This window comes from Paroedura picta, chromosome 9, assembly GCF_049243985.1.
Source record: "Paroedura picta isolate Pp20150507F chromosome 9, Ppicta_v3.0, whole genome shotgun sequence".
NCBI classification, from domain to species: domain Eukaryota; kingdom Metazoa; phylum Chordata; class Lepidosauria; order Squamata; family Gekkonidae; genus Paroedura; species Paroedura picta.
In genome coordinates, this window is record NC_135377.1 from 45,279,900 (window position 1) to 45,295,204 (window position 15,305).

General features: G+C 42.2%; 2 protein-coding genes across 6 annotated transcripts in view; one reads left to right on the forward strand and one right to left on the reverse strand.

Moving 5' to 3' along the window:
• SLC35D4 (solute carrier family 35 member D4) overlaps positions 1–3,949 on the forward strand; it is a 42,234-nt gene extending 38,285 nt beyond the window's left edge. For 2 of the 3 annotated variants that reach the window (XM_077352605.1, XM_077352603.1), the window contains one exon: positions 1,981–3,949. In XM_077352605.1, the coding sequence (XP_077208720.1) occupies positions 1,981–2,041 (61 nt within the window). In that variant the 3' untranslated portion in view covers positions 2,042–3,949. Of the gene's footprint in view, positions 1–1,978 lie in introns of all 3 variants that reach the window. The other variant, XM_077352606.1, reaches the window with a different exon arrangement.
• Positions 3,950–9,803: 5,854 nt separating this feature from the next.
• CABLES1 (Cdk5 and Abl enzyme substrate 1) overlaps positions 9,804–15,305 on the reverse strand; it is a 46,942-nt gene continuing 41,440 nt past the window's right edge. For all 3 annotated transcript variants that reach the window (XM_077352609.1, XM_077352608.1, XM_077352607.1), the window contains exons 8-10: positions 14,366–14,472; positions 12,270–12,477; positions 9,804–11,381 (exon numbers count right to left, since the gene is read on the reverse strand). In XM_077352609.1, coding sequence (XP_077208724.1) covers positions 11,241–11,381; positions 12,270–12,477; positions 14,366–14,472 — 456 coding nt within the window. In that variant the 3' untranslated portion in view covers positions 9,804–11,240. The remainder of the gene's footprint in view (positions 11,382–12,269; positions 12,478–14,365; positions 14,473–15,305) is intronic.

The following is a 15,305-nucleotide window of genomic DNA, read 5'->3' on the forward strand; positions in this document are numbered from 1 at the left end:
TTATTTTCTGTGGGAAGAGTTGACCTCAAAACTGAAGATGCCAGATGTACTCCTGTTCTATAAAACAGCTTGGGGGGGATTCACTGAAGGTGGGCCTGGCGTCCAAGGCTAGATCTACCACCTGCGGGAAATAATGGGGCCAGGAATGAGAAGGAAAATCAACACAGGTCGATCAGTAACAATAGGAGCTGAACAAATGTATATACTATTCCAAACTACATTGTATTATACTAGTCATAGTTACATTACAATCTACTTGTTCAGATCAATTATTCCAATTAAGACATTAATTAAAATACAGAGGACATTTGGCTTTTCTGAGAGATTGTGGAGAATGTAGGCTAGCATATGTAGTGAGGTTAATAAGATAATAACTTTCTTAAATTATAGTACTTGTTCAAATCAGTTATTCCAATTAAGAGATAAATTAAAATACAGAGTACATTAGGCTTTCTTGAGGGCTTGTTAAGAATGTATGTTAGCGTATATAGTGAGTTAAGAAACCAATGTCCCTGTTGAGTCCCTGACCTCAGAAAAGAAATGTGAGGGGTATATTTAAAAAAAAAAAACAGAAAGAAATATTCCAAGTTAGTTAATGATTCATTTAAAACTTTTATTGGAAGTCTGTGTCTCTTCAGCCTAGGGCTGTGCAAATTAGTCTCTCTGAGTTTGATAGGCATTGCTCTCAAGTAAGTGTGCCTAGAGTGACTTTAAGAGAATTGCCCTCCCTGCTGCCTCACTCAATAACTAGTGGCTGTATCTGTGTTCTGTTTTCTCTGCATAATAGCATCAGTATATAACAGGATATTGTTACATAAGAATTTCCCCTTTTCAATAACAGTGAAACTTGCACGATTTACAAAAGCTCAATGAAGCTAAGAATTTAAATGAGTGTAAGGCTATTAAAATCCAGACAGCTTTGTCAGCTTTACATGTTTTCCACCTAGAACTGCCTTTTCACCAATGAAGTCTACAGATGTTTGTTTTATTCTGTAAGGCGCTTTGGTGTTTCACAAACAAAGCCTTGTGGTTAAGTGGAAGGCCAGAACAGTTAACAGTCGTAAGGAAACAGGCGAGCCAGATTCGTCCTAAATGCAAAGTTAGGAAAGAGCTAGAGACCTGGCCTGCCCTGGCCCAGGGTGAATGAAGCATGAGTCATTTCAACATCACAGTTGACATCACTGAACTCGGCTACTTTTGGGATCCCATGCCAGACTTCTTCAGTGTTCCTTGTAAGATTAGAGCAGGGGAGGAAGTGTCATGGCTCTAGTTGGGGAAGAAGAAGCCAGGAAACAGGAAAGAGCCCTTCCAGGACATCCCTCACTGGCCATTGTGTGCCATGCCAGTCCGCTCTGTAGATCGGGAATAGGAAACAAGTGGTCTATGCAGTCCCAAAACATTTGCCTTCTATGAGAAGGTCTCCTCAAGAATTTGTTTACCGTAATTGGACAATTTAGAGAAAGATGCTGGGCAGACTCCAGTTTGATACCAGATTGCATTTCAGTTAATTCCCTGTCAACAGTATTTTGCAGATCATTTTAAGAAAAAACCTCTCTAATGTAGACTAGTTGTGTTATAAGGCACTTTCCAAGAAGCTGAAAGTTGCAATGTATGGCTGTGAAAATTGGACCATAAGGAAGGCCGAGCGTCAAAGAGTTGACAACAACAACAACAACAACAAAAAGGCACTTTCATTATTGGAAATTTTACTTTTTGTCTATCCACATGGAATTTTGTGCTAATAAAGGTTTTCTGAATCTGAATCTGTCAACATGAATTCGGTCTTTCTTTCAGCTTCTTGGAATCATTGTCAAGGAATAGCCTAGTCTGGTCTATTCATTCACACAATATATTTGCAGATCTGTTCAATCCTGGAAATTCTTGTATTCTTAACTCTAATAGTGTTGTTGTTTTCTTTTCAATCTGGGGCCCAAAGTAATCGGCTGTATTTTAAAAATAACATCTTTGTTCTCTTGACAGCCTTTTTCTTAGTGGATTTGCTGAACTCTTGCTTCTTTACACCGAAAGGAGCGGCTCTTGAACAAGGACGCAAGGAGGAAGAAAACATAACTCTCTCTCTCTCCCCTTTTGGAAATAAATTGCCAACAGCTATGACATCTGAATAAATATCAGGAAGAGAAGTGACAACAATGAAGATCTGTAATCAAAACTGCAAATGATTTATTTCCTTGGGTTTGCTTAAGTGGAACATCAACCGTATTACAATGGAGAACCTCACCCAAACCAGGACTGCTATTATGAAGTTATCTGGCTACCCCGAGCTACAGGAAATGGGCTCATCCTGCTTCCTTTAAGGACCCCACAGGTCAGAATGTGATGGCTGTGAGAGAAGAAGAACTGGCTTTGTTTGTACCCTGCTTTTCACCACCCAAAGGAGTCACAAAGTGGCTTACAGTCGCCTACCCTTCCTCTCCCCACAACAGATGCCCTGTGAGGTAGTTGAGGCTGAGAGAGCTCAGAGAACTGTGACTGGCCCAAGGTGGAGAATATATGATCATGCTGGTGAGATCAGAGCTGAATGTTCAAATGGTCCTGTTGCCCGGGAAACATTGCCAGTGTGTTATGGGAGGGGAAAGGCTGGAGTATTTATAAACAAAGAATTCAGGGCCGGCATGATTTTGATCTTTGATCTTCCGTTGGCCTTTTCTCTTTGAATGGAACACATACCTGCATATACAGCAAACACTTCCCAATTTCTCTTTGGAGCTTGTTTCATCGGTTGTGCCTCTTTCATGGATTATCGTGGACCATTTTAATTTTTTCTTGTTGCTGCACGTGTGCCTGTCCATGTAAACTATCATGCAGCATCTGATTTTTATGAAGAAGCCACTGTGTGTGACTGGGTCTCGTAAGACATCACCCTGCCAGTGCCATATGTTGCCAAGGGGCAAGCTTGCTAATATTTCGCATCCTCTCGCCTTCCCATAGCACTTCATTGCATGGGGTGTTGGGCCAGTATGAGCGGGATCCATGAGTCCATTCTGCTTGGGTGACATTGGAGTCAGACTTTCAGACAGAGCCAGTGTGGCTCACTGTGGGGCAGCCTTTGTTGTGGTGACCAAAGCACAAGGGGCTAATTTGGCAGCCATGTTGCCCTTTCATAGTATGTAGATTCTGGAATTCTTTCTGACGCACGGACGCTAAGCAAAAGATGGTAAGCTATGATCCTGTCACTTATTTGTAACCGAGCACACACGCAAATCACTCTGACTTGACAATACTGGGTTTGAAACCATCTCAGCTGTTTGCTCTGTGGCAGGTAAAGAGAGAGGTGAGCCTCAATACACAGCACAATGTAGGGCTTTGTTTTGGGCAAGGAAACAGTTAACTTTTGTGCCTATGTATATATGATTATAAGCAATTCCAGGGCCTTAACAGTAATGACATTGAGGACTGGTACTTGTAAGCCTCTATGTGAAAGCATAAGTACAATGACTACTTCTGAAATGTTGCAAAACTGGATTGCTCGTTGCTCCAGAGGGCTAGAAAAGCCCTCTGGGACACCTTCTTTTAAAAAATGACATCAGGGACTAATTGACACTATCCACTGTGAAAACGGGTGCTCTGTTTCAGTCAGTTAACCAGTAAAAAGAAGCTCAGATTTCATTTACTCATTTGTAAGTGGCGAGTACACATTTGGTTCTGTCTACATGAATTGCCAGATGTCTGATGTGATTAAGTTGGGTTTCATCTTTTTCCTCACCGGAGGATCAGAAGTTTCCATTTGATGTGCACCCGGGACATCATGACAAGCTCATTTAAAACAACGGGGAAGAGAAAAGTCCTTTGGAGTAGTTAGAAAATTAGCATATCAAAGTGGCCAGCAATGTAAAGGCCAGAAGTGAATCTTATTTACACTTATCTCTGTGTCTTTTTTCTTATGTCTTCTTATGTTCAGCGATTATAATAAATGACGGGATTTATAAAAGCTGTCAAAGAAAATTAATTAGGAAGTCCCAAGACGGTGCCGCTCCTTGGCGCAGTCCTCAGTGCAGGGAGCAAAGTGAGGCAGCAGTTCATGCCATTCTCGGCTTCCCACCTGCCAGGAGTTGGATATAGTTTTGAAGGTGTCAGTGGATCATGAATGGCTTCCATTGGGCTTCACAGTACTGGGAAAGGAGCCACTGAAGCACTGAGAATATTCAGATGTTACCTTCTGGGTTGGCTCAGTTAGGGCTGTATTGTCTGAACACAGATATAATGTACCACATTCTCAGTTCAACTGAAAAGATTTGCTTTAGAGGTTACAGGGACTTCTGGACCAATGGTCCATCTAGTCCAGCATCTTGTATCACACAACAGCCTCCTCCTAGGAAAGATGCTGCAAACTTATCTTCTGAATTTTTCTCCAGCTCTGCAGTATCTTTTTAAATTTACTGCAACCAGAACTACACTCGGTATCCCAAAGGAGGCTGCACTATAGCTCAGTACGAGGCCATTACAGTATTGGCTGCCTTGCTTTCTACTGATGGTCTTTTTTACTAATGTTGCACACACTGAAATTTCACAGCAACTCTAAAATCTCTTTCCATAGCAGTCCCTACCAGTTCAGACTCCATCCACATAATTACTGTATCTAGATATTACCAGATTTGGTTATCTAGCCATTTCCACCTTCCAAATACTGATTGTGGTCAAGGAATTGCTATACCAGAAAATATGAGTGATGGCATACTGTGAGGAGTGTTCTAAAGATGTGAGTGAGGGGAAAAGCACATGATCAGATTCTAGTAGAGTTAGTAAATTTAAAGGTAAAGGTATCCCCTGTGCAAGCACCGAGTCATGTCTGACCCTTGGGGTGATGCCCTCTAGCGTTTTCTTGGCAGACTCAATACGGGGTGGTTTGCCAGTACCTCCCCCAGTCATTACCGTTTACCCCCCAGCAAGCTGGGTACTCATTTACTGACCTCGGAAGGATGGAAGGCTGAGTCAACCTTGAGCCGGCTGCTGGAATTGAACTCCCAGCCTCATGGGCAGACAGCTTCAGACAGCATGTCAGCTGCCTTACCACCCTGAGCCACAAGAGGTTCTTTTAGTACATTTAGGCCTCCTTTATTAAATCTAAGAGTACTCTGAACTAAGAGTTCTGTTGTGGATTTTGTCAGAGATTAGTTCAGGTTGCATGCCGTATCAAGCATGTCTTTTACATGCTATCTTTCCCTCCTGTGCCGCAGTTCCCTCTTTACTACATGGTTTGATACCAGAACAGCAACATATGGTTTGATAAAGTTTACAATTCCATATCCAGTCAAATGGCAGCTTGCAAAGAAACAAAGGCAGGGACAACTGCAGAACAGAAAAAGCAGCATACATGTTGTAGATTTTACATAGCACCTATCTAGACAGCTCTAGTGCTGAAAAGTAATTAGTATGATTTCCACTACTTATTTAAGTCTTATAGGCTTTTCCCTCATTGACTCTTGATGCAGTTCAGCTCTGTTGCATCTTGGGAAGCACAATAATATTGTAGCACTTTTAAGACCAACAAGGATTTATTCAAGGTGTGAGCTTTCGAGTGCAAGCACTCTTCCTCAGATTATGGACTCCCTTAATCTGAGGAAGAGTGCTACCACTTGAAAGCTCACACCTTGAATAAATCTTTGTTGGTCTTAAAGGTGCTACTGAAATGATTTTATTGTGCTACTTCAGACCAACAGGGCTACCCATTTGAACGCACTTGGGAAGGTATGCATTGAGTTTCTCCAATGCACCTATGACAGTATCAGGGAGATGAACCCACTGAGAGTTTTCGGGAATGGAGCTAGTGGCGGCTACAAGGGAATGGGATCCTACCCTTGTTCAAATGTTAACAGTGCATGTGTGCACGCCAGGGGGTAAAGAAGAGCCAACATACGCTTGCTTCAGAAACAAACCCAGGTACTTGGTCACTAATCTTTTCAGGAGGAGCATAATCCAATCAACTACCGCTTGGATGGGGAAGCATGCATTCTCAAATCATTTTCCTCCAGGCCCTCCTGCTCTCCATTTTGCCTGCCACACCATAGAAGGGCTTGAGAATTCAGTCAATTGGGATAATGCAGCAGTCAGCTACACATTTTTTAAATCTTCAAAAAGCTCACCTGTGACATGGTGGAAGGGGAGGGGAACAGGCAACAGAAAACAGAAAGCGCCCTTAAATCCTCTGTGTGGGAGCCCTGCTGTCAATGTGAATCTCTTTTCATTCACAGCAGGTAATGAATGCAAAACGGAGAATTTTTGCCAAGTGGATGCAGCCTACTGGGATGGGAAGTTACATAAGGCTGAGTGATAATTAAAGCATATGATTTGTTTATTTTAAGGTTGAAGACTAACAATTCCAGTTGAACACATTTTAACAAGCAGCTGTCCAAAAGCAAAACGGCTAGGAGCAGGAAATTTGAAATTTGCCATAGGAACAAGCTACATTTGGATGAAAGTGTATACTTTGTTTATACAATTAAGGCATTTTTTAAAACCTAGCGCTGTCTTTGAGGGACTCAACACCTTATATGGGGTCAGTTTGCTTGGTCTTTGTTGTAGTGTGTCATGTCAAAATTAAGAGTTTGCTCTCGAACAGAAGTGCTTTCTGCAGCTCAAGTAGACTTCTGTTGACACAAGAAGCAGAGCTCCTTGCAATGGAAGGAAATACCACTGTTCAGGGCCAGCACTAAGTGTACTGTGAATATTACTATCAAGAACTTATCTGTCCTCAGCTGTTTCATTATCCAAATGGCTTCAAAGTTTGTGCAACCACTGCTTGTGAGGATTATCAAGCAAAAGAGGTGGAGACCAATTCCTCCACTTGACACAGCTCTGGCATGGTTGTTTCAGGCTGTTTTCTTGCTTAGAATTTCTGGTGGATGATTGCTAGTAGAGGCTTGCTTTTGCAGATAAGGCAATGTTCATGGTGGCTAATGGAAATTCTACAAGACAAAATTGCTGTTCTTCTATGGACGCCATCATGGACTATAGATCGTTCTCCTAAAATTGTTGACTTGGAAATTTATTTGTGCTTAGGCTCACAACCCACCAAGCAAAGCACCCCTTTTCAGAGCACAGCTGTCTTAACACACATTGCCTTTTCAGCAAACACTTGTACTGCAATACGCCTGATTTCACCAAATGGGATTGGATCAAATCCCTTTTTCTTTTTCCCAACACATCACAGATGACTTATGGTGACCACACAGGGCTTTCAAGGTGGGAGATGTTCAGAGGTGGTTTGCTATTGCCTGCCTCCATCATGACCCTGGTGTTCTTTGGAGGTCTCCCATCCAAATACTAGCCTTGCTTAGATTCTGAGATTTGACAAGGTTGGGCTAGGCTGAGCTCTCTAGGTCACAGCAAAATACAATAAGCTAAGCCCAAAATACATTTATGATTCCCATTTACTGTTAATAATAGCTATGGCCATGTATGGGTAGTACTTGTTTTCACCTGTAAGGAAAAGAAGTATGCAGAGTCACTTTAGGCAAGGACATCTTGTATCAAACAATATTCTTTAGGGTCCATTCTTCACAGCTCTTATGATTTTGGCTGGGAGCTGGTAGGATGCATGTATGTAAAATAAAAAAATAATTCAAGACTGTGGCACTCATTGTGTTATTTAACAGAAAGGCTGTTGGTGCTGGAAATCACCTAGTTGCAATGAAGTGTTCACTTGTGTGTTGAAATTGTGTTAAAAAGATGATGCTCAATGTGCATAAAATTATTAATACACTGAAAAACTTAAAATCTTCATAGTCAATCTTTTCAAAGTAAGAACTTTAAAAGATGCAGGCAGGAATGCCTCTTCATCACTACAAACAGGCATTTAAGAGATTCTGCATAGTTCATGGAGGTTTATGCTTGAATAGCTATGGCTTGGTTTTTCAACACTTGTGAATAATTGGTAGACCTGGGATGGACAAGAGTTGCCTTAGCTGACTGTAAAAGCTGTATGTTGGTATCAGACTCCTTAGATTTAGCAACGCAGATTGTATTTTCTAAAAATGCAAGTGAGCTTCCTAAAGCTGTGATTCTCTGAATTCTGCTGCTGATGTAATGCCATGAAGCAAATGGATGTAACATGCTGTAACCACTTCATGGTGCACAGTCCCATGCCTCTTATATCATGCTTCATATTCTCCAGCACCCTTCAGTGGCTCTGCAAACTTCTGAATTCTCAAATTTAGAGGGTTGCCTGATAATGTATATTAGATGTGCCAGAGTTTATTTAGATACTGTTTCAGTGCAACAAATCTAGATTAAAGAGAACAGAAAGAGCCGAATTTCCAGTCTTCCAGATACGGTTTTAGAAATGATGTTATTTTAATAGTTCACAATATTTTTTTAATGAATGTTAACATTTCTCCTCCATGTTTGCTCAAGTTGTAAGTCTCCCTTTCTATTTTGGGGGAAACTACCAGGTCTAGATTAGCTTAAATAAGAGCATCTGTTTAATTGAATAGTTTTTCTCCATTTTGTAGCGAAGTCTGTAATTATCGTGGTCTAGCGATAAAAGCATTGCTTAAATTTAGCACTTAGTAATATTTTTAGGTGTTGAACAAATGCTGTGGTACTGCAACTTTTCAGTTTTGCAGCTGCTTCAAGCTGTAATAAAGTGACCTCTGAAGGTTCAAAACTATGTAACATGTGCCAGATAGTTTTACTGAAATTCAAAATTTGTGTGTAGCCTTATACCACTATTAGGAGGATAAAAAACTCACTGTTCAGCATGAGTCGACCATTCAGCATAAGTCTCTCATTCAAGTAACTTAGTTGTGTATTATCTTACCAAACAGTAAGGAAAACCTTTGACAACAAGACCACTCCCTGCCACATACGCAAATGAAAGTATACAAACATTGCAGTCAGAGCATATGAACAATTTCACTTGGATAGAGCTGTGCGGGGGGCGGGGGGGAAGCAGCTTTTCAAGTAATATGACCAGTACAGATAGATCTATCATCTTAAAAGTCTGTAGAGTCATCTTTATCCAAACCTGTTTCTTAAAAATTGAACTATTTAAAACTCAACTGTCTTGTTCAGTATAGGAAAAAGATTTATATTTTAAAATATTGATTACCACTAAGCTGGTACTGCAAATGTAGTGATGGAAAAAGAAACACAGTAGGCCCTAGACTCATCAGAAAGCTCTAGGTTTTGTGCTGTGACTCAGATAAATCAATATGGATCGTAAAGTAAAGGGACTCATCTTCTGTTTGTGCAACACTACATGATAGACAGTAGGACAACAGAGCATTGGATCCAAACTAGGGTTTCTGCAACAAGTACAAATAAAGTGTACTGGAACAAATACGCTTATACTGTAAGAATTATTTTATTCTTTCTTCCAAAGGCTACTTCAATTGCTATTTTTTACTTCTGCGAGCTAAAATGTAACAACGTGCCTTTTTAAAGTACATAACTGATAACTGATAGAGGTACTTGTAGCATGGTCAAGGATCTGCATTCATTTACTTGGCTGCGTTTCTCCCCTTCACAAAAGACTCCTGGACTGCCGCCTGACATAAAGCAGTTCACGGAGTCTGATTGGATAACTAACTGATAGTTCTTTTCAACAAGGGTCTGATAGGGGGAAAATTAGTGTCCAGACTTGGAAAAGAGGCAACATAGCTACAGTAATAAAGAGGCTATTCATCCCAAATTCCATAGGTATCCAATAATGGATTTTACCTTTGTACTGTTACATTATTCCCAAGTGATAACTGGTGATTGTTTCACTGGTACAGGAAAAAAGAAAAAGAGAGCAGCGAAGTTTCTTGGCAGAAACTTTGTTCAGTCAATTTATATTACACTGCAACAGAAAAGTACACGACTTTATTGAAATCACTGTTCCAGGCACGGACCACGTTAAACGAATCAGCACTGGAAAAAATGGGACATGTACATAAGTGCTATATAAAAATAGTAATTTAATTCTTTGATGCATGACCTCTAGCATATTAGCAAGCACATCCAGTGGTTGTTATCTTCTCATAGTCTTATATATATTGATATATACATAGTGTTTTGAAAATAGGATACACAGAGGATTCTGTTTGGATTTGAGCTTTCCCAGTTCACGTTGCTTTATTAACACAGTTAAGGTACTATAAGACTCCAGAGCAGTGAAATATCTGAGAAGTATAAAAACAATTTCAGTGCCCTCCCATTTGATTTTATACTGTCAAATCTAGTTTAAAAAACAAACAGAAAAACACTCAACAACAACGAAGAACTGCCCACGTTGAGGGGTTGTGTGTTTGCTATCAAGGCCCTCGGCTGCCGATTCTCCCGCTCGGCTGTACAAGTTGGGTTTTATAAAACACTGTTGAACGTGCAGCACAGTCAATGTGCTCAAAATGCACTCTAACATAGAGCACAGAATACAAACACTACAGAGTGCAAGTCTAACCATCTCTACAGAGGTTAGAAATATGTTTGTGGCTTAAGAACAAGACACTTACAAAACAACGTCTCTCTTCCATAGTGAACACTTGAACGGGACCACACACAAGAGTGAAGACCTGGGGTGGGTGGGTGTCAGGCTCTCAAATCATATTGCAGTGTAATTAATAACAAAATATAAGCAGCTGGAGAAGAAACAAACAGCCATCCTTTGGGATTACAAAATCCTATCCCATGTTCTTCAATCCAACCTAGGTGCTAAAGTTGTTTATTCAGTCAAGGATCCAAAACAGCTGCCTTGTTCTCGGCTGCTTCATCATCTCACCTGCAACTAAACCATCCAGCTGCCCAACAAGGAAAAAGTGCACTTTCAATAGCAAATATCAAAATCGATTGGCACGCTGCTGACACAGTGAAGATACCAATTACAATCTGTCATCGCTTCAGGAATCCTTACGTAAGCCAGAAAATCTTTGCAGGAACGCTGAAGAGGTTCATAAAGAGAAGATGGGAGATAGTATGGGCTGCTGTTAATCCTTCTCACCGGAATGATATGAGCAACTCAGGGAAGTTCTCTTTTGGTCCACGTGGTGTGACTCTGTTCCATCCACTGCCCACTCACATGCAACTCATTCATCACCTGCTCTGAATAGTTAACAGCTCATCTAGCCTGAGAGTTTTAAGGAATTCAGTGCTTGTTTCTGACTATCAGGTTGTTGCACTGAAAACAAAAGAAGAAAGGGGGGTGTTGGGGCAGCTTTGTCCCATTTTTGCACTTCTAGTCGTAATTGCTGCTCTTTTGCACTCAGAGAACATTTCTAAACCTCTCCCCCAAAGGATGGCCTATGCTAGGAATTCTGTATCAATCGTCTATAATGTGGCATCACTTCATGTTCAGGTAGATGAAGAGCAAATTCCAAGGCCACTAACACGGGAAATTCAAAGGCCATCAGTTCTCGCCTGTTCAACCGGAACTTCTCTTCCAGCTTCTGAAACAGAGCCAGACAGAAAGGTCTTAATACATTAGGCTACTAGTCTTATATGCCAGCACTTGAACTTATTTCTTCCCAAAACAAGGCATTCTGGGTCTTCTTAACTGCTTTTCAAGCAAAAAGCTAATACGTGGAGAATTTCCGCACATGCAAAATGAAGCTAGACAGCCTCTGAATGCTGGCAACATATTCAAGCCCCTCCATGTGATGCCACCTGTATCCTGAGGCTGCCCAGTAGCCGGCTCGCGATGTCACCATTTTTAACTCACAGTGCGGTAAATCTAGGAAAGTCAATTTACCATCATAAAGTGCACAAGCCACCAGTGAACAACCAAGGCAAAGAGCGTATGGAGGGGGAAAGGTGTGATAAGACTCAGCTGCTTTGTCCCACTCTTGCTCCCACCCTCCCCCCTCCATTTCCTTCCCTGCAAGGGAGGCAGATTCCCCCCCCCCCAATCAGTTCAACCTCTATTATGTCTCACTGTACTGTTTTTGTTTTGTTTTTTACTAAGTGCTTCCTTCCCACCCTCCTCTTGGTTTTCAGACCCCCGTCTCTTCTTCTCCCCTCCCCCTCCCCCCGGGTCCACCTGCCTGCTGCTCAGTTATTCCTTTCCACAATTGCCTAGGACTCCTGCCCTCCCTTTCCCTCCCCGAGCACTTCTTAAGTGGGGTGCTGCCTTCGTGCCATCCCATTCCTCCTTCACGCTGCCTGTTCCTCCTCCACACCTTCTATGCTGCTGCCGCGCTGCCAGAGCTCCTAACTTGTTTCTGCTGCAAGTTAACAATTGCTTTCACCTCAAATGTTGCCCCACCCATCCTCTTTCAACATTACTTGAGAATCCTTTTCATTTCTGTAGCGAAGCTTGGTAGCCTAGGCATACTCACATCTATTAAATGTTTGACTTCATGCTTCTTGAGGTCACTGCCAATTTTGGCAGCCAACAGGACGCATGCTCCAGCACAGAGCTTCCTGTTCTGCTTGTTGAGCTTCCCCTTGAGAGCCAGCTTCTCAAAATACACAAAGGACATAGCCACGGTGGGTTCCTCAAAACCACATTCTTCTTGGGCTAGTTTGCGCATCTCTCGCTTCAGGCTGAAAAGGAGGGGGGGGGAGAGAACAGTATATTGCTAAAGAAATTCAGATTGTAACAGCAATGACTATAACTGAGAGCTCAGAAAGATGCACATGATATGCTAACCAGTTAATTCACTGATGCATCTCATCTATGATCTATTACGCTGGTGCTCTGCAATGTATGCAAACTGATTATTTGCTGAACACTTCAAATACTTCTGTTTCAGGATGGCTTTGTATATAAACTTGACTTGCACCGAAAAACTCCACCGACTATAATGATGGATTGGAATTGTGCAGGTCTAATATCCAATGAATTTTTCAGTGATGATAAGGAGACAGAACAAGAAGCAAGCAAAGGTTCTGGTCCAACAACAGCTCTTGCTTTGATCTTTGTGCTCTTCACCCTATATATTACAGTTGGCTTTCCTAGACTGTTTATGCACTGGAGGTTTCATGCTGGGCTGCAAGCTGGAGATTTAGTTGTGGCACATTGTCCTACCTCTTCCTGCACCCACATTTGGGGTCCAGTGTGCCTCATCCGCCCCCAATTTGTGCTCCTGCACAGGAGCTGTGGCGGTGAAGTTTCCAGTGCGTGAACGGTCCTATTTGTGCTAGTGTGAGGGCTTCCCAAGATAGAAGCTGTGACAAAGCCTTCCACTTTTTAATGATACTTGCATTCTGTTAAACTTTGTATACCTTCTGAGTACTGGCAAACAGTAACCAGTGAGCTGGAGATGCATTTTAGGCCCATTCAGCATAATGCACTTTCAATATGCTTTTCCAGCTGGAGTTTCTGGTGCAAAACCGTGAAATTTACTTCTAAAGTGCATTATCCAATATGATGCAGCATTCAGTCACTATCTCAGAGGCCTTTTATGCACGGCGCCAGCTTCCGCACGCTGGTTTCCCGTGAACGCACGGGAGCGGGGCATGCTGGGTTGTGCTGGAGTAGCGCACGCGCTTTACACTGGAGCTAGGAGGCCCAGCCGAGGTAAGTGCAGCGGCACGGGCAAGGGAAGTGGGGAGGGGCCGGGGGAAGCGGGGGGCAGGGGGTCGCCCCTGCCAGCTCCGTGCTGCCTTATGGGACACCGCATGTCGAGGCTGGGTGGCCCGACAGGCCCGGCACTAGCGATTACGCACAGCACCAGGCCACCGCAGCCCTGGCTTACCCGGGAAGCTCCAAAAGATCCCGTGTTCGCTTAACGTGGGTCTTCCGAAGCCCTGTCCCGGGAGGCGCCTGCACTGGCGGCGGCAGCAGGCGCTACTGCCACCTGCTGCCTTATGACCCGTGCATAATGGGCCAGATTAATGTTGCAGGTTAGTGTTCTTTGGAACTACAATCAAATGACTGATAACAGTAGAAGGTACCTGACCCCCCCTTTTTTTCAGAGAGATTTAAGCCCCACACCAGAACAATGCATGTGCCAAAATGTACAAAAGACAGATAACTTTTTCATCACAGGTGTGTGCACTGAGAAGTTACCATATCCACTAATTTGTCTACACACAGCATAAAAATAATTTGTGCTAGCACAAGTACCGATTACAAGTAGCATATCAGGTCTGACTTGTGAAATGTTATATATACTGTAAAGATGAGAGATAGCTAAATATCTTTTAAGAATTCTGCATCACAACACTTGCAAAATAATTTTACATCTATTAAAGTAATTCCATCCATCTATCTTCACCTTTCAGTGCTTTCAGACAATGGTTTCCAAGTAACGTGGACTAGGAATGTATCTGTGGCCCACATGTCTCCCATCTTATTTATTTGCTTTCCTAGTCAAAGCAAGCAGTTGATTGGTTGATTTGCCTTTGAAGGTCACTGTTTCAGAAAGTCTATTGTTAATATTTTACATCAATGCACCACATTTAGTACTGTTTTATATGGTATTATTACCTTCTTATTTTACTGAGAGTCAACTTGATGTGAGGGAACTTTTCCTTGAAGGTTTCATTCATATCCTTCTTAAGGTCTGATGGCTTTACGTAGTCAATGACTGTTGTCTGAAACAGATCAGGAAAAACTTCAAGAGAGATATTTTCAGAATATCTATTTGGCAGGGAAACCTTTGCATGTTCTTAAACACAAAAATGATCCTGAAGTACAATCTGGCAATAACCACCAATGATAAAGTCAGCTCATTTTTCTAAAAACTCCTTTAGAGGTATCATGTTATTCTGTTGTAGCCAAATAAACAGTTTTGTGGGATCTAAAAAATGAACAGAATACACTTTTATAAATTAGAATCCACTTCATAAACTATGAATACTGTTAGCTGGCGGACAGATAAGATCTCTCTCCCTTCCCCTCTCTCTTTCGCACACAGAGTCAAAAGACCATTTGACGCTAGGGGCAGCAGAAAGTCTGTAACATTTTGATATACAGTCCAAACAAGAATGCATAATTCTTATTTCTCTTGTACACAACATTATTATTTATTTTTATGGTATGTCAGTAGTGTAGCTATGAGACCCGAAGATTGCAGCCAGACGAGAGATTTGGAGGTGGTTTCCCATTGCCTGCCCCCAGGTCACAACCCTGGTATTCCTTGGGGGTCGCCCTTCCAAGTGCTAGCCAGGGCTGACCCTGCTTAGCTTCTGAGATCTGATGGGATCAGGCATGCCAGGTCACGTCACACAACCACAGACACTACTGGTAATAACTGACGTCAGAGCCTACCAAGCTGTTTCTCTGACACTAGCATACTTCTCTGGTGGAAGACCTGAAAGAGATTCTTCTGCCATCAGGGAAAGCTCTTGCACTGGCAGAATACTCCTCGTGCTGGAAGAGTGGTCCCCAACCTTTTTACGCCTGTGGGCACCTTTGGAATTCTGAC